This window comes from Vipera ursinii, assembly GCF_947247035.1.
Source record: "Vipera ursinii genome assembly, chromosome: 3".
NCBI lineage: Eukaryota > Metazoa > Chordata > Lepidosauria > Squamata > Viperidae > Vipera > Vipera ursinii.
In genome coordinates this window covers 111693108-111719774 of record NC_139516.1, presented here as the reverse complement: position 1 = coordinate 111719774, position 26667 = coordinate 111693108, and the positions used below count along the sequence as shown (strand labels likewise).

Genomic DNA, 26667 nt, shown 5'->3' with positions numbered 1-26667 from the left:
TTTCAGAGCCTGATGTAGTATTTGCAGGGCTATCACCGAGATGGATGAGAAATTTGATTGATTCCAATTTGGATACAAGCTTGCCAATTCTGCTATTTCTGAAATAAATACATAGATGAGAATGGATTCTTGTGGAGAAATGCTTCTGTCTTTGAAGTTTGCAATTTAATGTCTTCCCTTCAAAATATAAACACAAAGGGTATATAAAGGATTGCTTAGGGTATATGTAGGGACGCGGTGGCTCAGTGGGTTAGGACGCTGAACTTGTCGATTGGAAGGTCGGCAGTTTGGCGGGTCGAATCCCAAGTGCCGCGTAGCAGAGTGAGCGCCTGTTACTCGTCCCAGCTTCTGCCAACCTAGCAGTTCAAAAGCACGTAAAAAAAAATGCAAGTAGAAAAATAGGGACCACTACGGTGGGAAGGTAACAGCGTTCTGTGTGCCTTTGGCATCTAGTCATGCCGGCCACATGACCACGGAGACGTCCTCGGACAAGCGCTGGCTCTTCGGCTTTGAAACGGAGATGAGCACCGCCCCCTAGAGTCGGAACGACTAGCACGCATGTGCGTGCGGGGGAACCTTTACCTTTTTAGGGTATGTGTGTGTGTGTGTGTGTGTGTGTGTGTAGTGTTTGTTTTAAAATAAAAATAAAAATGCAAAAATAAATGGCCAAGATCAATTTAATGATATAAAAATCAATACTAAAGCTGAAGTGAGCTTTATAGATTTATTCATTCCTGCTCATACTATTGATGTGATTACAGAGAGTATAAACTAACTGTCAGGACCCACCTCAATCCACATCTTAGTCAAATTCAATTTTTATTGTTATTGCTTCTTCCTTTTTCAGTTGTAAATGAAGGTGCTATCCAGATCTGTGTCTCCTTTTTGAATGAATTTGGCTTGCTTTAGGAAGTGAGGTAGGTAATTATAAGAAAGAGTATTTCTCAATGCATGGACCTTAAACACAGGAGTAATATAAGTTCTTCAGACCATTGTAGCAGACCCATACATTAAGATGATAAGTCAATAATGTATTTCAATAGATAGTAGGTTCTATTTTAATTGAACTACTTTTCTAATTTTGCTTTTAGATTACTTCAAGTTTGTCCCATGATATATAGCCCATCATAGTTTTAGGAGGATTTTTCTAAAAATGATAAACTGTTAGATTGTTTTAACAGAAAAGTGGCATCTTTATATCAATTTTGCATTCTTTTCTCAGAGGATATTTTTTATTATGCAGGTTAAAATGTTAATACATTTGAAGATATGAAATAAATGCTTTAAAATAAATCAGTGAATTATCCCCTTTTGCTTACTTCCCAGGAGTGAAACTAACTTGACATAATTCAAAAGTTCCCTAAATAATTTCTCTGCTCCATTATCTCATGTAGAACAAAGGAGGAACACTGACACTTTCCAGATGTCCCCTCCTGCCTATTACATTTATCCAAATGCCATACTCTAAATGTAGGCATATGATTATTAGTACAGAAATAAAATAGAGCTGGGCCAGCAAAATGACCATCTGTACATAATTTTATATAATTTATAGCATCTGGAACTGCACCATTTCTGATGGGTGATCCTTACTAATAGGAGTTTCTTTCTCTGCCATGCATAATTTCCAGCCATTCCAAAGATTCATTTGTGAAAGGAACATACCTGACCTCTACTGCATCCTCCATCACTGTCATATCAGTTTTGCACTTGGCTGATGGATTGATGGCCAATTCAGCAGGTGGGATCACAAAGCTTTTGCTCAGTGGCAGCCACATCCCTTCCCCGAGAGTGTAGGTGAATCTACATTCACAAGGAGAGAGTTAATCAGTTTGAAAAGTACATGAAAAAACACAAGAAATTAGTATTTTTCTAAGGTATTTATTTCTGTGCTCGCAGAGAGAGGTTTTTTTAATTATCTTGACCTAGTCTGCAATTCGGTTACTTCTTTCTCTCCAATCTTATTTAATACACACACACACACACACACACAGAGAGAGAGAGAGAGAGAGAGAGAGAGAGAGAGAGACAGACAGACAGACAGACAGACAGACAGACAGACAGACAGACAGACAGACACAGAGACAAAGACACACCACAACTTATGTATGGTGACTCCTTCTACTCCGTGATCATAATGCTATTTGATTTAATACAATACAATTAACATTATCTAGACAGTTTTTCAGTTCTACAATTTCAAGGTAGCAAAAAATGTGTCACTGAGGACCTATGTATCTTTCACTGATACTCCTTATTAAGGGTTGAGTTATTTCATTTATCTTTTTTTTCAATAAGGTGACAATTCTGTCTAGAAGAATTTGTAGGAGACATGCATAGGGGAGGGAAGAAAGAATAGAAGTTTTTTTTTCTTTTAAGGAAAGAGCAATTCTTTTAACAAGCAAGAAACAGACATTGCCACAGGTAGGGATGCTTGTTTTCCTTTTTTCTTGTACTTTTGCTATCTTCCCTGCAACAGAAACCTTCTCCCTTATTAGTAGGCAACTAGCCACAATTAGTTTCCCACAAAGCATGTAACACCATGCCAGGGGAGAGTGGCACAAATCATGTCATCAGTTCAGGAGAAATTTCACTATGATTGGAAGCTAATATGAAGAAGGCTCAAAAAGAGAAGTTGCTCACCAAAACCATTTTGTTCATACATTCTTATAAAGCTTCTATGATTGCTATTTTACCCCAAATTGGGTTTGTTTTAATATAAAATTTGAACTGAAAGTCCAAAAAGTTGAATTTTGCATTCAGTCCCTCAGACAATCACTGACATTTTCATAAGCCAATAGCAAACTGCATGAGATACGGTCACTTGAGAAGATCTAACTTAGAATTCATATTCATATTGTTTCAAGTTTAATTTAAGCAAAATCATATTAGATGCTGGGGTACATCTCTAACTGAAATCCCTGGGCTTCCCCTTAATAACTGTTTCTCCTTACTGACAGCACACAACCAAATCTGAGGCTGAATTCTACCTGAATATCTTGTCAGAAGGTTGTTCTCCCAGCACCAAATCAAATCCCCGCTGGAATATGGTATATGGCCATGGCCTGGAAAAAGGGAATAACACATGAAGCACAGGAACAATTATAAGTGGACCAGCTTTTCCCAATTATTTGATGTATGGTTATTTGAGAACCTGATCATTGACTCAAGCAGTAAACTGACTATAGGCATCTATATCAGAACAACTAAAAACAAAAATGTAATATTCAATTATTCCACACGTTAGAACTTCACAAATACATATTTGGTTTAATCATTTTATGGTCCCCCACAAAAAGGAACAGAGCTGAATTCTTACAACAGCCCCCCAGTCTGACACTATATAATAGCAGTGACATTTTAGGCAAGGAGTATCATAGTCTCCCCTAGATGGAAAGGGAGGATTCACTGTAGTAGCCAGCACTGATATATTTGAACACTCCCTGGGATCAAGACTGAGCATGTGTTAATAAAAATCTAGTGCTAAGCCAACTTTTTATTACTTCTTTTATTTGAATGAGTCAGATGTCCATCAGCATCAAGAAACATCCCACTAAGATTTGCAGAAACTGAATTTGTGTATGCTATATACTATATACAGTGTACGTATACACATACTGTATGGACACAAATACATATAAACTTATTTCTATATTTTGAACATATTGTGAAATACATTTTCATTCATTTATACAATATCTTTACAATTTGAAATATGTACTATAACCAGCACTGCCTATTAAAAAGAAAGCACCCCTATTTTTTCTATATTAGCTTACAACTGAATCAAGAACATTCTTTAAAGCCAGTGTTAAACACAAATGTGTTAATATGCAAATTAGTCTTTTATTAGAACTGTAATAAAAATGCATCTAATTCCGAAGGATCAGAGAAATAAATCAGCAACTGCATGAAAACTTTTTTCAATTTTTACTATTTATTTATTAATCAAATTTATTTAGCCATCCATCACTGAATACAATTCTGGCCAATACCAGTTATTAAACTATGGTTTTAATAACAAAGCTAATTTAATTTACATTAAGACAAAAAATAGAAAAGATTTTAATTCCAAAATAACTGAAAAAAATATTTAGGCTACAAATCTTAGCTTGGTTTACCTTGAACAAAAATTGTAGAATTTACTTTGCAATAAAAATTATTTGTTTATCCTTATAAAATCTGGCCCAAGTCTGACTCAAATCTGGAGAACACTTACTTATTAGTAGTCTATATAAACTAAGACCTTATTTATAGTATCAAAGACATGGCCAGGTGCTGACTGTGGATTTGTGTTTCATAAATGAATGAATGAGTAAATAAAATATGCTTCAAAATTTTCTCATTGATAACTCACAGCGATGAACAACCTGACCCCACTGAAATTCAGAATCAGCCAGTGTAAGTCCACTTGCAAAGCCTGTCAAATAGGATACAATCTGAAGAATCTTGGAGGAAAAACTATCATTACTGATTCTGGTATTTTTGGTACTGACACATGCACTGGATGGAACTCACAGGATAGAAAATGGAAGAAACAAACATTTTTTTTTTCTACAGTGATTCTAACACTTTAAAATGTATCCTGTGCATAGAAAATCTCTCTAACTATTATCTCTGCTACCATCTCCCGAAAGAGATATTTGCTTTTTTTCCTGTGCACAATGAAAACTTGGGGATTATTATACTTGCTCTTTTAGAGGCCTAATAGAAGGATGATCATTCTTCACTTGTTCCATCTTTTCAGTCAATAACTTTTTGCCACCTGTCATTTATGTCACTTTTTTATTTCCAATATTCTTCTCCCTTCTCCCTTCTTTTCCTTTATTTTCCCTGCAGTTTGCTTGGTAAGAGGATTCTTTATCTCTTGGTGAGCATTTTACCTGACTACTCTTTACAGTTCACAAAGAAAAGAAAAGCCGATCAAATGCAGTTCAGTGCCTGATAAGCCTGGTTTCATATTTTACTCAAGCTATACATTCAATCCGTATATAAAATTGGTGACTAAAGGGGTCATGCTGAACAAAGGAAACCAGACCAGTTTTCCCATGAATTACAAAGCAAAATGTGAAACTTGGAATTTTAGCTTCTTAGCATTATTTCTATTTAACTATACATTTTAATAGTTGAAGAAACTGCCTGCAAATTGGTTAAAAAGTATTTTTATTTTGGAAAAAATCCCTATTTTATTCCTTCCATATACACTTTTCATAGCTCACTATCTTGAGCTTCCATGCCATTAAGCCTTTCTCATTTTTCAGTTGATTCTCTTGCATTCCATATTTCAACACTTAGTAAAAAAAATATTTGACATTTTAAAGAACAATTCAACTTTCAAAGTGAAAGTTATGGCATAGTAGATAGTCTTAAAATGTAGTCCCATGAAATGTCAATGAAATAATCACAATCAAAAGAAAAAGCACGACTGTAATAAAAATTTATATGGGAATGGATTCTCAACAGAAGAAAAAAAAACAGTGGAACACAATGGTTTGAAAACAAGGCAGAGCAGAATTACACAGAGCAATTCATACGGATGTATTTTAATTCATAGGATTTATTCTAAGTTCAGAACTTGGCTACCTTGGACAAAAAACATATGAGATTCTGAATGGAGAACAGGAAGTGCTTATTCATTTATCCATAACCGCATGTGAAGTGTTTTGCTACAAGCTGATTTCACAGCTTGGGTATATGGGTTCCTGTTTGTGGCCTGCACTGCTATGGTTTCTTGATTTTTTTCTTTTTAAGGCCTTATGCAACATCCATATGAATCACTTTTGAGAGATCCCTAGCCATATCAATTGTTTAAACAAAAATTAGATAAATATTTAAAATATGCCCATTATTCCCAAAAGCTTGGGGACTCTATTAGGGATGGACAACTCTATGAATAACAAGATAGCTAGGCAAACGTTCTTTTGCAGAGCAGCCTATCTTCTCCACATCTTATAGAAAATGTTCTGTTACTTGTATGTACTACCATAGCTCTGGGAGGATGGAACATGAAGAGATGTGTCAGTAAACAGTGCAAACAGTTTGAAATGGGTGTAGGCAATTCTTAGCATATTCTGATTCTAAACAATTCATATCCAACCAACCCAGTGATGCCCTCACCGTGATATCTCGTTGCCTGGAAGCAGTCCAGGTCTGGATGGGGAGAAACAGGCTTTGTCTCAATCCGGCCAAGACTGAGTGGCTGTGCATACCGGCATCTCGGACTAACCAGTCCATTCCATCTTTAATGATGGGGGGTGAGGTGTTACCCCCCCGTTGATAGGGCTCGCAACTTGGGCGTCCTCCTTGATTCGCGGCTGTTTTGAAGACCATATAGGAGTCGTGACCAGGGGGGCCTTTGCCCAGGTTCGCCTAGTACAGCAGTTGCGGCCCTACCTGGACCGAGATGCCCTGCGCACAGTCACTCATGCGCTCGTGACCTCCCAATTGGACTACTGCAACACTCTCTACATGGGGCTGCCCTTGAGGACCACTCGGAGGCTTCAGCTGGTGCAGAATGCAGCCATGCAGGTTGTGATGGGGGTTTCCCAATACTCCCATGTAACACCTCTACTCCGTGAGCTGCATTGGCTTCTGGTTGCCCTCCGGGTGAGATTCAAGGTGCTGGTGATGACCTATAAAGCCCTAAATGGCTTGGGTCCAGAATATCTGAGGGAACACCTGCTGCTGGCATCAAGCTCCCTTCATCCTGTGCGCTCCCACAGGGAGGGTCTTCTCAGGGTACCGCCGGTAAAAGATTGCCGGTGGACAATACCCAGGGGGAGGGCCTTCTCTGTGGGTGCACCGGCCCTGTGGAACCAGCTACCTGTAGAGCTTAGGACTGCCCCTGACCTCCGCTCATTCCGCCGGGACCTGAAGACCTGGCTCTTCGAGCTTTCTGGCCTGGACTGAGAATATTAACTGGGGTTTTAATTGTATCTTAATTGTTATTGGGGTTTTTAGTTTCAAGGTTAGTTTAATTATTTTAATTGTTTTTAATCTATGTAATTTGTTTACTGTTTTAAAAAACCTTGTGAACCACCCTGAGTCCTACGGGAGAAGGGCGGTATATAAGTTTAATAAAATAAAATAAATAAAAAATAAATATCCTAAGGATGCACAATAATTTGAATTGAGCCCAGAAGCAAAATGATAACATACATACATGCATACATACGTATGAAAAGAATGTGTGTGTGTGTGTGTGTGTGTGTGTGTATAAGTGTATATATAAGTCAAATGTTAACTATTTAGATTACCTTGCTAGGCCCCAAACATGGGGCAAATCTTTATTTCCTGTTTTCAGCTTTATCTCAAAGGCCATCGAACAGGCTGTAGTCACACCGGACAGTTCATATATTTGTGTAAATTACTAACAAAGAATTAAGGGAGACTAAGATGCATTTCTGACTCTTTAGTCTTCATCAGTCAGTCATACCCTTCTGAGATTCTGAGGTTCGAATCTCAGAAGGGTATGACTGACTGATGAAGACTAAAGAGTCAGAAATGCATCTTAGTCTCCCTTAATTCTTTGTTAGTAATTTACACACACACACACACACACACACACACACACACACACACACACACACACACACACATATATATATATATATATATATATATATGTTGAACAGTCATCAGTCTTCAAATGTAGATCTACATAGCATGCATCACAGTGGACTAATGTAAAAATTAATATCCTATTAAATAATAAAGCTTGGGCCAGCATCTTGAAATGATTAGAACATCAGCAACATCAGAGAAATGATTAGAAACAGAAAACTGCCTTCAAAATGCTGAGGTCTTGCAAAATGAGAACTCAAAACATAGCAAATTGGCAGAGTGAGAGCAAAGACAATAAAAAATGCAAAAATGAGCAACCAAAGGCTTTTAGGAGCAATGTGTAAAGTATAACGTATGCAATACAGCATGTTCTGTTTCTATATAGTGGTGTTCCTAGAAAAAAGTAAATTTCAAATATTCTGAGAAGTCATATTCCTGGAAATAATCTTCTGAAAAAGAAAGTGGTTCACTGATTTGTGGACTAGGTTCACACGAGGGGGGCAGAGAAGGCGGGACAGAGACAGACTAAATGGGCAATAACGACCTGAGTAGGGAGCTGGACCCATGTTGGACAGCTCAGTAACAAAGTTTAACCAGTGTTTAGCTACTGAAAAAAGATTCATATTAGGAATCGCTAGGAAAAAATTGAAAACTAAATTGAAAAAATAATAGTGCATTAAGATTATTGAAACATTGTCAGTTTGTGGCCAGTTTCTTATGTACTATTTCAATCAAAATAATCAGAAACAAATGGTGGGTCAAAGTTCATGATGGGCACCAATGTGATTTTTCAGAGAAATCTTTCTTGATCAGATCAGTGGCTTATTCAGGCTGATGTTCAGTCTACAGTAGTAGGAACCTTTTGGACATGGATGCCATTTCCTGTTTATAAGTAGCATCTTGTATTAGTCAAAACATCTTCGGAAACATTCGTATGCTCATGCTAAACTAATATTTTAAACCAAATCTCACAACAGCATTTTTTATCAGTCTGAGTAGAGTATATACCCTAGATATGATAATAGTTCAGTGTTATTATTATTTGAGGAATTCCAGTGTAACTATCATTTTAAAAAGTGCTGAGAGGCAATGATTTAAATATCTTTTGACATCTACATATAACTGACAGCCCTCAAGGGCTTCAAAATGTCTCTGTTAGAAAATAGCTTGATCTTTTCAAAATAATACTATAATAGCTATTCATAAACAGCCACTGAATTATATCAGATTAAATGTCCAAGTGCAAAAGCAGATATGAAATACAGATTTTTTTAAAGAAATTGTTCATTCATATAATTCAGAAGTGATGTTGAACATTCAAAGTTAATTGGTTTGATCTGATAGTGAGCCATAACAGCATCTTTTCAAACCTGATTTCACATAGGATTTAATTCCACACGTATATTTGTAACTGTTCATACACTTTTGAATTACAAACTATTTGGGGATGGAAAGGAAGGCAATGGAAATGGAATGCTGTGTGCTTTAATGGTTATTCAGAGGCTAATGCTACAAAATTGAGAAGATATTTTTTGTTCTGTATTTATTATAAAATGGTATGAAAACATCCTACTACATCTGAAAAAAATACTTTACATTCTGGAGTGAACTGCTTAGAAATCTGGATGATATATACCTACATGCTTGATTCTGACCTGCCTGCCACTGATTTAACTTTTAATAATTTAATTAAATAACATACTAATATATATGTAAGTAAATTAATTCTTCCTAGGGTTGAGCTCTAGGCTTACTTTCTAGTGGCTTACTTTACTTCATCTTGTTTCCTTAGCAAATGGTGGGGAAATGGTTTAGAAGTGCCTTTTCCCAGGATTTTATTTTATCTTTTTAATTTCTTAGTATAATCTATACGAAAGTATGTCCTTGTGGTTTCCACCCAATTATTAACCAACCGCAATCTTTCCTAGATATTTTTTTTGAGATCAACCAAGGCTGATTATAGCAGGGTGAAACTATTTTTCTATACATGTAAAACTAGGTTTTTCTTTAGTTCATCAGAGAAATATACTTCCCCATCCCTCCCCTCCAATCTAATTAAAACAAAAATTAAAAATACAACTTACATGTTCTTATTTAAACTTATGATGGTACTAGACATATCCTTGCTTGTTTATTGTATAAGGCCTATGTGTTCTATTGACAATCAAAACAAAAACTTAGGAAAAAAAACAATAGAACCTGTAAGAAAGTACCTTCAGAATAATTTGTTATCTGAGTTTAACTTACCTTCATATTGCTGGAAACAAGAAAGTTCATGAAAACTAAATTGTAAATTCATGCTCTCAATTTCTTCTAAATGTTAAAAGGAGGATTTACTTTGCTGTAATACCTGCTTATTAAACAAAATCAGGATAGGGACCTTGGAGATCTTCTAGTCCAGAAATGTCAAACACAAGGCCCGGGGGCCAGATGTGGCCCGCGAAGTGGTTTCATGCGGCCCGCGAAGCCATCCTGGAAACAGTGAGGGAACAGCCCCCACTGCCTTGGCCCTGGCCCAGAGACCCTCCTTTTGCCAGAGACCCTCGGATCTGTCCCACTCCTGCCCAGGCCCCCATAGGCACCCTTGATGTGAATGATGTAGAGCTGGCCACGCCCACCCAGTAGGCCGTACACACTCTAGCCACGCCCACCCAGTAGGCCACGCCCACCCTGGCCACACTCACCTGGCCCCTTGAGGGCAACCGCAATGCTGATGCGGCCCTCAATGAAATTGAGTTTGACACTCCCTGCTCAAGCAGGAGACCCTATGCCATTTCAAACAAGCCACTGTCCAGTTTCTTCTTAAAAACCTCCAGTGATGACACACCCACAACTTCTAACATCAAGCTGTTCCAGTCGTTAATTGTTCTCAGAACAAAGTTTTTCCTCAATTCCAGGTTGCTTCTCTCCCTGATTAGTTTCCATCCATTGTTTCTTGCCCTGCCCCCTTTGCATATGAAACATCTGCTTTCTAAGATTAGGATTAAGATTCGTTAGCATTGGCTAGAAAGCCTATTGAACACAAACTGCCCTAAGTCTGACCCCATTGTGCATTTTCCGTCTGAAAAGAATAATTCCATCATGTACTTTATAGAACCAATTCAAACATTCAGCTTAGATTCTCCAAGAGAAAACGTAAACCTCTCTGCAAAGCCAATGAGAGAAGCATAAATACTGACAGGGAAGGTCAGAAAAGGCGCAGCAAGGGGAAAATAAGAATTAAAAAAACAGCAAGCTCTTCTGGAAAGAACAGACGTTCTGTAGAATCATGACACTGGAAGGAGAGGTGATTTTGTATCTTAGAAGAGAAGATGATGAGATGAGACAGTTTAAGTGTGACTTTTTGCTGAAAGAAAATAAAACTTTAATCAAAATATAACAGATAAAGCATTTTAGAAGCGTTCCCAAAGTGTCTGAAAACTGAGGCTGTTTTTGTTTTGCCTTAAAAAGTGGGATACTTATATCTTGGGCATTTTACTTTTTGAGTATAGTAAGAATAAGACTGGTATGGCTTGAGGAGCTCAACTATTATATATTCTCTGTATGTAACCTTCCTTGAAAATGGGTAAGTTTTCTGTGATTCTGCATAGACTCACCTAATCGCTTTGCCTAATGAAAATAGGATCTTAATCTTAATAGAAAAAAAGCTCCAAAGATGAAACAAACATGGTATTTTAATTTTACTTATTATCTACCTTTCCCTGAGATGACCCTATATGGAGAAGGACAACAAGTTCATTCATTTTTTCTAACCTGTACTGGATTGGAGGTCTCTAAAGGTAAAGGTAAAGGTTCCCCCACACATGCGTGCTAGTTGTTTCCGACTCTAGGGGCCGGTGCTCATCTCCGTTTCAAAGCCAAAGAGCCAGCCCTTGTCCGAGGATGTCTCCGTGGTCATGTGGCCGGCATGACTGGATGCCAAAGGCGCACGGAACGCTGTTACCTTCCCATCGTAGTGGTCCCTATTTTTCTACTTGCATTTTTACGTGCTTTCGAACTGCTAGGTTGGCAGAAGCTGGGACGAGTAACAGGCGCTCACTCTGTTACGTGGCACTTGGGATTCGACCCGCCAAACTGCCAACCTTCTGATCGACAAGCTCAGCATCCTAACCCACTGAGCCACCGTGTCTCTACACGGTCACTCTTATGTAAACCAGGCAAATTCTCTTTCATATGCCTAGCCACGACATATCCTCTATACTCCTTCTGTCTCCAATTATTCCAATTGTTATGGACTTTTGACCTAAGACCCCAAGAAGCTAAAAGAGTTCACAACTGCCCGACCCTCTGGTTGGCCAGAAGAAAGGCAGCAGATCACCCACCATTCATGACAAATGTGCCAGCTTTCCATTTTGTTCCCAATTAAAGACTTCCTGAAGAATAACAATGCTATAATAATCAGAAATGTACCACTCTACTCCTCAGGGTCAGTTATAACAGAAGGAAAGCATAGGAAGAAAAATATGTTGAACTATTTTAGCAGTCTTTTACTGTACTATCTTATCTTTTGCTGCACAGATAAAAAAAGCCAAGAAATATGACATAGGCAGCCAATCCTTTGATGGATGAACTTTTGAAAGCAAAGGCTAAGCAGCAAGGCAACAGAGGAGACTAAAATAACAGAATTACAGAGTTGGAAAGGACCTTGTAGGTCTTCTAATCCAACCCCCCCCACTGCTTAAGCAAGGGACTCTAGTCTATACCATTTGAGGCAAATGGCTGTTCAGTCTCTTCTTAAAACCCTCAAATGACGAGGCACCCACAACTTCTGAAGGCAAGCCATTCCACTGGTTAATTGTTCTCACTGTTAGGAAATTTCTCCTTAGGTCCAGGTTGCTTCTCTCCTTGATTAGTTTCCATCCATTGTTTCTCATCTTTTCTTCTGGTGCTTTGGACGGTACATACAAAAGTAAATTGTGGAGGGTTTTATTTATTTATTTTTGGGGTGGGGGAGGAAAGAGACATAGACCTAGTGAAACCAAAGCTTTGGCTCATGTATTCTTCTACTTAATTTCGTTGCTATCCTATCCTATCCTGTCCTGTCCTATCCTATCCTATCCTATCCTATCCTATCCTATCCTATCCTATCCTATCCTATCCTATCCTATCCTATTTTATCCTATCCTCTCCTCTCCTATTCTTCAAGACCTTCTTTGGGTGTATAAACTATGAGTTCTCTCTTTTTTTCCTAGGTAGCAGTAACACTTCAAAGCAAAACACTGGCTTCCAGCTGCTGCAATATCTAACTTCAGAATGCTTCAGGGCCCTGCATAGATTCAGAGACAAGGGAATCAAGTTGTGGTGGTGAGTGAAGGTCTGTCTTTGCTATGAAATGATTTCCACTTCCCAAGAAATAAGATGTATTAGATATGTCCTTACGATGGTCTGTTCTTATTTTCAACCAAAACAATAATTAAAAGAAAATATAGTTAAAGAACTTAGCTCTTTGAAAACAAAGTTTTGTCATACTTATTCCCCCTAGTGAAATATTTCCAATTTAGGAGCAGAAGGAAATTAGCTGAAACAGAAGCTGAAATGCCAAAAGATCCTTCTTATGGAAACCACTATGCAAACTGGAAACTAGATTTCAGAGACCAATAGTGGAACTGAGTGGCTCTCATAAAATGTGAAATATAGGGTCAGTAATGAGGTACTTCTCTTGCTGTCTTGCTTTCAAGTACCCCTATAAATAGTGAAAGCTTCAGGAAAAAAGAGAGGTATCTAAATTAAATATCACTGTGCTCTTACCTCTTTCTGAAATGAAATCCGAACACTTCAAAGGGGGAATATAAAATGACTTCCACCCACCACCCTCTTTAACTTTCAACAGCTATGGCAATTCATCCAGGAAAGAGATTTGAGAGACTGGGGAAGGTACACATCTATTAGATGTCCTACTGGTACTTCAGTCTTGGAACTGGTACATTTCTTCTATAAGAAACTGTCTACATTTGCCCCACAGGAAACAGAAAAGGTTAAAGTGGAACAGGCATGTACTAAAATATTTACAACACTTTAAAAAGACTGCCCCAAAAGTTAGAGAGTGAGTCTTCACTCCTGCTAAGAAAAGTACATAGTGGAGTTAATGAGTTAAAGATCAAGAAAGACATAAATAAGTCAAATTTTAACCTGGAGAGAAATCATAATTCTTGCAGGATATTTCAAGAAATTTGAAAGAGATACTGCAGCACAGATTCAAACAGACTTTGTGCGCTTCATATATTAGTAGAAGCAGAGACAGATACCTGGTGCTCTTAACAGTCACATACAACATCAAATGGTAAATTTGGCATTACACTGGTAGTACATACATATATGGGTCCACACCAGGAGAAATCCAACTTTGTCTCCCAATTCGGTCTCTCCCCCAGTGGTGAGAAATTTTTGAGATGGGATAAATGTCTAAGATTGAAAGGTCAGAACTTCAGGACCATTTCATGTTTTATAAAACAAGATAAATGCACCCAGATGTGATAAAACAATATGTATCATAAATTGTGAAGAAAGATCTAATTATGGAAATACATGGGGATTCTTGTCATTGTTCTTCCAAATTTCATGATACATCAACATAGGTCTTTCCCCATGCTTGTATTCTAGTATTTATTGTCAAGCAATATGATATACATGTATTGAACTAGATGCTAAACACCTGCAGATTCAGATAAACATTTTCATTTTGCATATATGCATGTAGATATCAGTTTAGCAATATGTTTTGAGCATGCAGCCTTTTGGAAAATGTGTGAATTCTAATCAAAAAGCAATTTGTGGAAGGTGGCCAAATATCTAATAGCCCCTATATTATTCTTCAGAGCAGCAACTACAAAATTTTTGGCAAACCAACACTTTTCCTTCCCAGAAGCTGAACCTAGGACTGAATACACACAAAGCAGATGCTCTACTAGTGAGCTATATTCACTCACTTCCCAATGAGAATACACAAGCTGTTTTAACTCATAAACGTTAATATGTATATTTCAATCATTTATTTATTTGTTTTATATACCGCCCTTCTCCCGGAGGACTCAGGGCGGTGTACAGAGCAAAGTAAGTATACAATAAAGCAATAATAAAACAAATAGAACCCCAAATCTGTCAGGCCAGGCCGGCTTGCTGGAATAGGTAGGTTTTTAAGTCACTACGGAAGGTGCGAAGGTCATAACTATGTGTTAAAAGATTTTAAATGTTTATTCCATTATTAACATCTAATAGTTGTCTCTTTACAAATATGCTAACTTGATATCAGAAACTTACACAACTAAATGAAAAAAACAACAATAATCTACAAGACATCACAATATATTAATCTGGTCCATTAATTCATTAAAAATGTTAAATATATATTTATATCTCTTATATATGCATGAAATTAAAATTTTTCATTAAAATGTTGGTGGCAATTTGCAAACAGCACTTGGTGCGTGAGCATGTCTTCAACACAATTCATATGAGTTCCACCTGCACCATCCAAATATTATCAAAGAAAAGTCAACTGTGGTAGCAAAGACTAAGCTTTTCCACATTTACTGAAAACATGTTACACTAATCCGTTCTACTGCATTCTTACTTATCAACAACCTCTTCTCTAGTTTCTTTAGATCCTGTATTGCTCTGAATTGCTAAATTATTTTTTAAATGAAAGAGTCTGGGGATAGTAGGTAGCCCTCTCCCCAGGCCCCATTTCAAAGACAGGTCTACTTAGGGTCTAGGAAAGTGAATGGCAGATTTAACACAGCAGATGTAACCCGCTTGATACATATCTTAAGTTATATGTTATTTTTTGTATCTCAGTGCTCTTGTCTCTTTTTCTTGTTTCCCTTTTCTTTCTTCTTTTTCTTTTTCTTTCTTCTTTTTGTCTCTCTCTCTTTTCTTGTCTCTTTTTACTTTTTTACTTATTGATTAAGAAATATAAAAACATGAGAGGGTTTATACGGAAAAAAAACAGAACGAAACCCACCAATGTAAATATAGTTAACTGTTGAAAAGATTGTCACTTGTAAGAATATCTAGAATTTGGGGGGAAGAAATAAGCTGAAATAAACACGGTAACAGGATTTACGATAAGGCAACTAAAATGACGAATAGGATTATTGAAACTATATACTTAACTGTTTTTTAATTAAAATAATGAGAATTGTCTTAATCTAATGTTTTGCAAAGAAAGATACTTTGGGGAAAGGGGAAATCAAATGAAATTAACACATGGGATATAGATCATAGAAATTAATCGTTAAAGACTGTCTTGTAAATGTTACCCAGACAACATTCTGTTTTACAAATTACTGAATGATTTATGTAATGTTTAAAAAATTCTAATAAAATATTTATACTAAAGAAGAAGAAGATGTAACCGTCTTGCTCAGGAATCCTCTGGTGCATAATGGCCCAGCAGGGTTTACTGGGATACAGTGTCTTTGATGAACTTTTCCTCCTACTGTGAAGACTAATGACTTCAAGAAAGGGCATCCAGCCAATGATAGGGGTGCACTGAAAGTATAATTAGACAAGAGAAGTAAAGTTTTTGCTCACCACTGCAAAAATATATTATTCTTTCCCCAGGAAAATGCTAAGCAGAGTGGTTAAGGATGGCAATCAGGAGAAAGGGACAAAACTCAGTAGGAGAACAAGTTCCCTCACCTCAGGCACTTACTAAGTTCTTCGAGAGAAAAAAGAGGATTATATGTTATCTGGCAACAGCAGCCTCTTTTTGTCCCTCTTCCCCCTCCCCTTTAATCTAGTTTCAGACATTGGCAGCTCCAAGAAAATCTCCTTGGCCTGACTGCTACTTATCAATACTGCACTCCTCTTTATTTTCTCCTTTTTGGCTGCTATCTCCTTTAAGACCAAAAACTGCAAGAAAACAGGCTGGCACTCTTTCTCCAGCTTAGTTCCAGGTCTATTCCAGCACAAGCTACAATACCCAGATCCAATAATTATAACAGTCTTATAATAATCTATAGTATTTATTGGATACCATCTGGACTTTGCTTCTTCAACATCAAATAGGATCTGGCAAAAGAAGGTTCCTTAGGCCATTGGAGGAAATTGCTTGGCCTATGTGTGGTTGGGGAATCTGACAGATGGTGGAAGAGATCAATTGGGATGACAGATGAGTGGCAGCACTGGTGATGACAGTGCTACTTCTGCTGCTGAGTGGCAGATGACTGGTATTGAAGCAGTAGCAACAGTGAGGCATCACTGGATCAAAGGATCACCGGATGAACTGAAGTGGCAATGGCATCTGGGCAGGGATAGAATGTGAGAGTGTTCTATTTCTATTTTGAATTACGCAGGCCTGCGACAGCAATTGTAGAGGGAAATGTGGTGCCAGATTAAAGCCAGTAAGAGTGGTGGTTTTTTTTGAGAAATTAAAGATGGGGCATGAGATCTTCAAAGGACACCCCTGATAAAGATAACCACAGTGATTGAGTAGTGGCTGATAGGTGAGAAAGACAGGAATGTAGGAACTATTTGTCCAGCCCAGTGACAGAGGCACCTGACCCTTTCTGTCTGTGGTCTGTTGATAGAAAACATAATGTGAGGCATTCAGGCATCTGGGAATAAGGGGCCATGCCCGCTGGAAACCTGTCTGGTTTTGCAAGGTCTCAAGTGTGAATCTAGAGGGAATTCCTATGATGCCATTGCCCTATATGCATTTGCTGTTGATATCCGGTCATCTATTCAATCAAATTAAAGTGATTAGATGTACTAGAAGAGATGGAAATTAGCATATATTGAGTTGGGGGTAGATAATGTTGGGGGGAGGGGTTGGCATAAGTAACTCATGTGATAGTTGACCCCACTTAGGGACAAGCTACTTTGGCCATCACATGTAGTCAATTAAAATAAGACAGATGTTCTTGGAGCAAGCTGTAGACCTAAGAAGCAGAAAACGGAATGGATGAAAGCCAAAGAAAAAGTACATGACAACTGGATAGGAAAGTCTGCTGAAGACAAGAATTTTAGATAAGATGGGGACAGAGATAATAAATCTAAGATGACTGGGATTACGGGAGTTAAATTCAACCCATCTAGAAAGCAGTAAATTGAGAAAGGCTGCCCATTTTATTTTTATTGAACATCTTTGATACAGCTACTTGGAATTCTCAAGTATCATTTTTTTAAAAGTGTCAACGTTTTGAGGAGAAAGAGAAATATTTAAGGAATGCAATCCCTCGGGGAAAATCACTGTCTTTTCTAGCAGAAGTGCTTAAATATTTGTGTTTTTTCCCTTCATTCAGCTCGGGTTTTTTTAATGCCACTGGGCAGAGGATGCTAGTCACAAGTAAATAGGAATCGCACAGGAATTCAGTTGTGTCAAACTAGCATGCCATATGATGTGCTCTGGTGACAATCTCACGAGAGGCAGGAATGAATTGGGGCAACTGAACCATATTAGCCAAATTCTCTCACAAAGAGAATATGCTCCCTCTTTTCACAAACTTTGCTATAGTTTCTTGAGGAACTGTTACCAATTCTCGGGACTGATCAGACAAGACTTTTCTTGTGAACTATTCTGGTTTTCACATTACACTTAGTTAGCATAATAAGGGTAAAAGCCTTGGTGGCTTGGTGGAGCAGTGGGCTAATGCCTCCTTAAGTAACACCAGCTGCCTGCAATTAGTGCAGGTTCGCATCCCACCAGGCTCAAGGTTGACTCAGCCTTCCATCCTTCCAAGGTAGGTAAAATGAGGACCCAGATTGTTGGGGGCAATAAGCTGACCTTGTAATAATGCCGCTTGGGGGGGGGGGCGAAAGCCCTAATAAGCAGGCATATACATAGAATGAAGGCTATTGCTAAGCACATTGATTTATGCTTTAAATTGTAAGCCACCCTGAGTCTTCGGAGAAGGGCGGGATATAAATGGGATTAAAATAAAATAAATAAATAAATAAAAAGACATCAATTTCTTTGAAAGTTTTACTTTTTCAATAATTTGGCTAGTGCACATATAGTTCATCTCTCTCTTTCCTTGTTTGCTTTTAAATAGGAGTGGACTATCACAAATTACTCTATGACATAACTGCTGTACTGTTTGGTTCATTAGCTATCTTTCTGCTGCCAACAGTTATCTCAGTGAAAACGATAGTATGCCTATCTTAAAATGTGGTTGCTTCTCTACAAGGCCCTAGTTAAAACTTAGCTGGCAACCTGTCATGGCCAGCAAAAGTCAATTTTCCTTCTTACTCCCTCTAGATACAGCAGATAAGTTCTCTTTTCACTCTGCATATCTGCACAAAGTAAACCAAACACACACTATGTCTACTGAAAGTAAATTGATCCTACATTCTACTGTCCTCACCACATACAGTACCATAGCAACCCTTCTGCTGATTCATCTTTGGAAATTTTGGCTCATTTTTCAAACAGCTTCTTTTTCAGCAGCCCGTGGTTACCAAGACTCCAGCTTTGCTCACTAGGCCCATCTTTTCCCCCTTAATTCTCTCTAATTTCTCCACAGCCCTTCTACCAACCTCTTAGCCCATTTCAGCTTCCTTTTCCCTTCACAAGTCTCTCTCTCTCTCTCTCTCTCTCTCTCTCTCTCTCTCTCTCTCTCTCTCTCTCTCTCTGTGTGTGTGTGTGTGTGTGTGTGTGTATGTGTGTGTGTGTCTGTCTGTCTGTATGTCTGTCTCTGTCTCTGTCTCTATCTCTCTGAAAATCTCATTTTTGTTCCTTCAACCCGCCATTTTAGTTATAGTACATATTGGTCTTACACCAAGTTAAACTTCAGTAGCATTAGTCTTAACAGCTGTATTTCTTCTATTCTGAATGTGACTGTTGAATCTTTCAGTTACTAAAACCTTAAATATTTAACTACAATATTAATGCAGCTACTCCTCTAGAGTCCTTTCTTCTGTACCAGTTAGCAATGTACCAGAAGACAATAGGCTCCAATTTGTAAAGGAAGACTCACAAATGGTTTGTAATCCAAGAACTGCTGCAGTTAAAAGCCCAGTTAAATCCCAAACTTTTTAATATTCTTTACAGTACTAAAATTCCAAACTTTTTAATATTCTTTACGGTATTTAAATTCTAAACTTTTAAATATTCTTTATGGTCTCTGGAGTTTGTGGCAAGAGACATTTACTAGTGGGAAATTAAAAGACTGTAACCCACCAGTCGCTTAATAAAACTCATGAATAATGTCCCTCAGAAGAAAAAGGAAATAGACCTGTGGTTTCCCATTTCTATACTTTCCTTCCCCAATCTGAAGTCAGCATATGATGACTGCTACCTCAGATTTTGAATGTCATTAAAGATAACGTGAAAACTTGTAACACTGATTTGGTTGAATAAGTGCCCCTATCGCTACACTGGGTGAAGCACTAGAATTGGCCATGGAGTAAAGAAGGGGACTTGCGGTACTCTATATAAATCCTTTCTGTTTCTCCAGATAAGTCAGTTCAGAATGTTGGTATCTTGTATTGGACACTCAGGACAGAATGGGGATTTTTCTAGTGTAATACATATCAGCCTCCTTACCTGAACTGATGAAAGTGGTCTTGAACTTATTGTCAAGGACTTCTAGAAGGTTAAACTTCAATCTTGGTTGGAGTTGTTCAGGAGATTATGGGAATATATTTGTCTCATCTGTTACTGGAATGTCACAGTTTTGGATCTGGTTTTTAATCATGAGGAAAAAGGGGATGGCTTGAAATTGGGAGAAATTGGGAGATTATACAGTACATTTGTACTGGAGTCAGACAACTTTGTGCTGAGATTTGGATTTTTGACTGACTTTCCCTCTTTGTAGGTATGCTAGAGATTTAGAATGTTCTACTCTAGAGCTGATATCCTTTTCTGACTAACTGGACGGATATTTCAAGGGAGGGGAGAAGAAAGGTAGTTTATGCAGATGCAGTTTATATGTAACACAGACCACGATACCTCAAAAATTTAGCAATTACGATGTGTTAAAAGTCCATTGTGTTTGTTAAGACATTCTGATATATCCTGAAATATTTTGATGTGAGTTTAGCAGTCTGTTGCTCTATGACTCTAGGGGAAGCATGGCAGAACTTGGGGGCAGAGTTAAAATGGGGAGCAGTCCAGAATCTCTACATAGTCACAAGTGAACTAAATCCAACTCCCCTTGAATTTCATTGACCCTTATCCTAGCAGGCATTAACAGTTAGTTGAGAGTATTCCTGTGCATAGGCATGAGTAACAATAAATCAATTTAATTGGACCTTCACATATAGTCCTGATGCTTCACGCCTGATATTAATGCTAGTGTAGTTTCTTTTTCTAAGGTGGCACATTTGGAATCTGTAATCAAGTCTTGGAAGATTAAGATGCTCTGGTAGTTTGTCCTTGTTTTAACCATGATGTTAAACTTGTGTGAACTAATAATGAAATTACTGTTTAATAATTGAAATAAAAATCAGAGCCAACCTCCTTCTCCAGAACTGGGTTGATAATGCCTTTAGAGAAAATGGTCATCCTGAATTAGAGTAAAAGTTGCAAAAATTCAGGTGGGCCATAGAGTCAAGAGAAACACCCAAATTTGATTTAATGTCCTCTATATATAACAGTCAATGTCATGACATCTATTATGGTTGAACATTTCCCAAAACAGGTTAGATGGTCCCAAATCTAGAAGCTGTAGCTAATCAGACATCATAGCACTTTCAGGGCTAAAAATAGAGCCTACATGACAGATCACTCAATCTCAATACTCTAAGGAATGATTTCTTGAGTTTCTAACAGAAGGGTTGAGAGTAAAATGCCCTTGAGGGAAACAGTTTGCAATTCCAATCTCTGTCCTAGTAAAGAGGCTGGTCAGAGGAGTGAAGCTTCGGCTTCTTAACAGTCTTGGGTTAGATGACTATATCCACCATTCATCATGTCTCTTCCATTGAAAAGTCCCTTTCAGGGGAAGATTAATCCCTGTCTGTTTCTCTGCTTTGTTGGGTTTATGGGCTCTTATATTATTATTGGATATAATCTGGAATATTTTCTTACCTCTAAATGGCATGTTTAGACCATAGGGACTATTCCAGAAAGGGTGCAGCTTGTCACAAGGTAGGAAGCTACATCAAAAGCATCTTACCTCTCCTTTTTTCAACGGGAAAATCCTGTAATCGTACAGGTCAGTTGCCTGGAGCCAGATGTGAAGTTCAACTGCTACAGCTATCTTCTTTGTTCTACATTTCACTCTGGCTGCATGGTATTAATTATACATGACATCTCACCCAAAAAAGAGTTGGAATACCTCTCTCTTGTCGTATGGGAGAAACATAATCTCACACATAAGGTCCTACACATAAAGTGTTGTCTGTCTTCACCTTAAAGCTCAAGAACCAGCTATCCGTGCTTTTTTAAAAAAATATGTTGAATGAAGCTTGGTCAGCATTTATGGAGAACACAGAAGTAGCTTCTAAATTAAAAGTGAACAAATCTGATTCTTGACCCTGAAAATCAAAAATTGGTGAATTGATAGGAATTGGTGCCTTTCTGCCCTCTTTCCAGACTGGGATGATTACTGAACAGAAATTGTGACCAGGAGGTGGGATGAGAAGCACAGGCAGGGTTCTGTTATATTAGCTGACTAGCTTCTTGAGACAGCAATGGAGATAAGGGATTAGGCACTAAAATCATGGTAGTTCAGTATTCTTTCAAATTGGAAGGTGCTATGACTACATACTGTATGTCCATAGTTTAGAGTTCGTTGGTGTAACAGTTCCTAACCTAACATAACTTAACCTGACTTATAAAATAACAACCAGAAAACTTAAATTGTGATTGCTGGAGATGATGTGTACTATGGTCCTGAAATAGGTTTATAAATAGCAATCGCATTTAGACTTATACACTGCTTCATAGTGCTTTACTGCCCTCTCTGAGAGGTTTACAGAGTCAGCATATTGCCTACAACAATCTGCGTCCTCATTTTACCGACCTCAGAAGGATGGAAGGCTGAGTCAACCTTGAGCTGGTGAGATTCGAACTACCAAACTGCTGGCAATTGGCAGTCAGCAGAATTAGCCTGCAATACTGCATTATAATCACTGCACCACCAAATAAGGATTCTAAGAGCTTGGAATAAGGAGCGGATCCTATGGGTAATATGATATATTATTGCTGAGAAGACTAGTTTTAATAGCTGTTGTCTAATATGCTGCAAGAAGTATCATTCCCTAATCACACCCTCTAAAATGGATTCCATTTTCTGGTGTCTGTGAAATAACTGACTCTTCCCTTAAAGGAGATTACCCAATTAATTTCAAAAGACTAGACAGTATAGTGCTGTAGGAGTCAACGTGGATATAAGAACTGGTATTAAAGATTCCTTTAATTATCTCCTTTAAACATCTGCTATACTGGGAGAGAGGAATCCTCAGACTGGCTGACCTGTAGTATTATCATCTTTAAAACTTCCTTCGGTTTAGGACCACCATTGTAGAAGCAAGTGGTTTGTTTGGTCTACAATTTGTAATTTGCAGACAACACCAAGCTGGGAGCAATAGCCCAACACTTTAGAAAATAGGCTTAAGATCCAGAAAGACCTTGACAGATTTGAACTCTGGACCCTATCCAATAAAACACAATTTAGTGGTGAAAAAAGTAAGGTTTTGCAATTAGGTAAGAAAAACCAAATGCATGGGTACAGAATAGGTGGTACCAGGCTCAACAACAGTAACTATGAGAGGGATCCTAAAGCACTACCACTTAAATATGAGCCAGTAGTGTGCTGAAGCTACCAAAAAAAGCCAACTTAGTCCTAGGCTGCATGAACAGAGAGATAGAATCAAGATCAGGTGAAGTGTTAGTACTGTTTTATACTGCACTGATAAAATCACATTTGGAATACTACATCCAGGTTTGGGCATCATAATACAAAAAAGATATTGACACTGTAGAAAGAGTAAAAAGATGATTAGAGGGCTAGAGCCTAAAGCATGCGATGGATGGTTGCGGGAATTGAGAATGTCTAATCTAATGAAAAGGAGGACCAGGGGTGACAAGATAGAAGATTTCCAATATTTGAGGAATTGTCAATCTATTGTCCAAAGTACCTGAAGACAGGACAAAAAGTATGGATACAAACTTATCAAGGAGACAGTCTACTTAGAACTAAACAGAAATTTCCTGACACGGAGAACAATTAACGACCAGTGGAACAGCTTGCCTCCATAAGTTGTGGGTGCTTCATCACTGCAGGTTTAGACAGCCACTTGTCTGGAATGGTATAGGGACTCCTGCTTGAGTAGGAGATTGGACCAGAAGTCCTCCAAGGTCCCTTCCAACTCTATTATTCTTTTATTCCATTATTCTGTCTTGCAATGAATCATGGATATCTTTTAATTTGTGATACTAAACCTGGGAAAACTGATACAGCTTCAATCTTCAGAGGTAACATATAAAAAGAAGCTAAAGAACTAGAGGCTGACATCTTCTGGTTTATATGGAGATCTAGGGACCTGCCCAAATACTCAATACATGCCCCTTATTGCAAAGACAAAACCAAAACCCCAAGAGGTCAGCCATTCAAAAAAGTTCATCCCAGAATGTCACTTAAGAAGCAAAAACCATTTATCTCTGGCTTGTTTGGTGAAGGCTTGAAAGCGGGGGTACAAATTGTCACTGTACAAAGGTAGCAATTTACTGTTCCAGTGCGTTATTTACAGGCTGATTTGACATAAGCCATAGCACAAAGAATGCTAAACAGAGAAATAATACGAAATATTTTTAAAAAGTTCTTCAGATATTCCTGGATGAAACTCAAGAGAATTATTTTTTTAATAGAATAGCAAAAGGTTCACTTGTGACCCAAATCCTTTAACTTCAGAATTATTTCAAATAGTTTCAACTATTTATTTTGAAACTGGGTTTCAAAATCCAGTTTTCAAAATCTAAGTAGTCTACTTACTTCAAAATCTCTAGTGATGTTCAAAATGATACCTGTTACCTTTTTGTTTACATTCTGCATCAGGTTAATTCTAAACATGCTGTACTTATTGTTTGAGCATGTCACTCTGAATTCAAAACAGAAGCATGATAAAGAGCTTTAGGTACAGGTAATCCTTGACTTGCAACAATTTGTAAGTTACAACATCAACTGAAAAAGTGAGTTATGATGATTTTTCACACTTAATGACCATTGCAGCATGCCCATGTGATCAAAATTCAGACGCTTGGCAACTGACTTATACTTATGACGACTGCAGTGTCCCAGGGTCATGTGATCACCTTTTGCGACCTCTGCCAAGCAAAGTCGTTGGGGGAGCCAGGCTCATTTAACAACCATGTTACTAACTTAACAACTCACTTAACAACTGTGGCAAAAAAAGGTCATAAAATGGGGCAAAATTCACTTAACTATCTTGCTTGGCAATGGGAATTTTGGGCTCAATTGTGATTGTAAGTTGAGGACTATCTATAACTGTATGAGTAAAGGAAGCTTGCATCATGGGAGAGCAAGAAAATAAAAGGCGAAACATGTAAGCTAAATGAAGGCAAAAGGCCACTTAAAAGTAACTTTCTCACTCAAAAGTTGGAAGGAAAGACAGATAAAAATTGGAGAATAATCACATTTATAAGCAAAGTATAATGACAGGCCAGAATGTTATCTTGCTAGACTGGTCAAAAATTAGAAAGCATCCCTAACTATAGTAAAGGCTTTGTTGTCTAAAGATCTGTGAGAAGATTGGGAAAAAAAATCCAAATAACTCAAAAAGAAGAAACTTCAAAAGTATTACAAGCAATTATCATGAGCAAAGAATTTGCCTATAAAAGGCTAAGAATGACTGAAATAATCTGGAAAACCAGTTAGTAGTGAAAATTAGAAGTTCCTGAACTGGGAACTGATGGTTTGAAAAGATTAAAGGTTCAGGAACAAAGAAAGGAAGAACCATTCATCTAAACCAGGGAGCCCACAGCCCCACTACCAGGCTGTGGCCTATTTGGAACCAGGGCAGCATGCACGCATGCACGCCCAGCTCAACTTGCACAAGCAGTGGGCCGACGTGCATACATATGTGCACTCAGTGCTTTTTTTGTAAAAGAAAAAGGTGCTGGAACTCACACACGTCATACAACCTGCCTTGCCTACCCTACAAGGTTCCATCCAAAAAAGGTGCCGGAACTCCATTCTGAGCGTTCTATTAGAAAAAAAGCCCTGTGTGCACTGGCCTGCCATTCACATGGCCTGGTTCCCCTCTCCCCCTCTAGCCAGGTCACCAAGCCACAAAAGTTGGGGACCACTGATCTAAACCATTCATCTAAAGCTGTTTGTCGAACGTAGTAATGCTAAAGAAAGCTGTACCAGACTACTCTAAACTTAGTTGTCAACAAAAAATCATGAATTTTTGTCTGACTAAATCCAACCAGATTCCAGATATTTGAAGAACACTGTCATATCTAACTCCTTTAGTCTCAAATTTAATATGCCCAACATCCTCAATCTTACATCACATATTAAGTTTCCAACAGCCTTATCATTCTCAATGCCCCTTTCTGAAGCTATCCCAATTTCTCTGAATCTGGTGGCCAGTTGATTTGATCCTAATCATTCAAAAACTTTGTGTCCCACACTATCATTTAGTGATCAGAAAGTAGGAAAATGGAGGAACATATCTCAGCTTATACAAATGAGATATATATATAAGCTTTGTACTAAGAAGTTGCTGGTCTATTATTCCCATTAATTAACATGGATTACAATCTATTTTTCTGCCATAAACCTCCAGAGGTAGGGATGAAAAATCCATTTTTTCCCTTTTTTGACATCCCTTAACTACCATAATTGTAATTATGATACAGTGGCTAAAGGATGTAAATGGATAATTAGGATTTTTATATATGCCAGTATGCTAGAACCTCTTTGCCTTAAACACAAACCATTACAATGATTAGGCTCCAATTCAGGCAATTTTCCATACCCTTAGTCAGCGATTCTGCTCTTTGGCAATTTCTGCTGTGTTGGGAATACATTTATTTGTTAATTAAGAGTTAGGGGAACTTGTTACAGAAGTCTGAAGAATAAAAATAAAATGCGTTGTACATTCAATACACAAGATTTAAAAATATTCAGCTCTCTCTGAGATTAATTTAAAGTTAAATATCTTAAAGTACAAATGTATAGGCAATATAATGTA

At 37.9% G+C, this 26667-nt stretch overlaps 1 protein-coding gene across 1 annotated transcript in view; it reads right to left on the bottom strand.

Annotated features, from left to right (window-relative positions):
- The window catches only part of ASTN1 (astrotactin 1), a gene marked incomplete at both ends in the record, with an annotated part of 252365 nt that overhangs the window by 69589 nt on the left and 156109 nt on the right, over positions 1-26667 (bottom strand). The window contains 2 exons of the mRNA XM_083358699.1: positions 1666-1803; positions 2991-3065. Coding sequence (XP_083214825.1) covers positions 1666-1803; positions 2991-3065 — 213 coding nt within the window. The remainder of the gene's footprint in view (positions 1-1665; positions 1804-2990; positions 3066-26667) is intronic.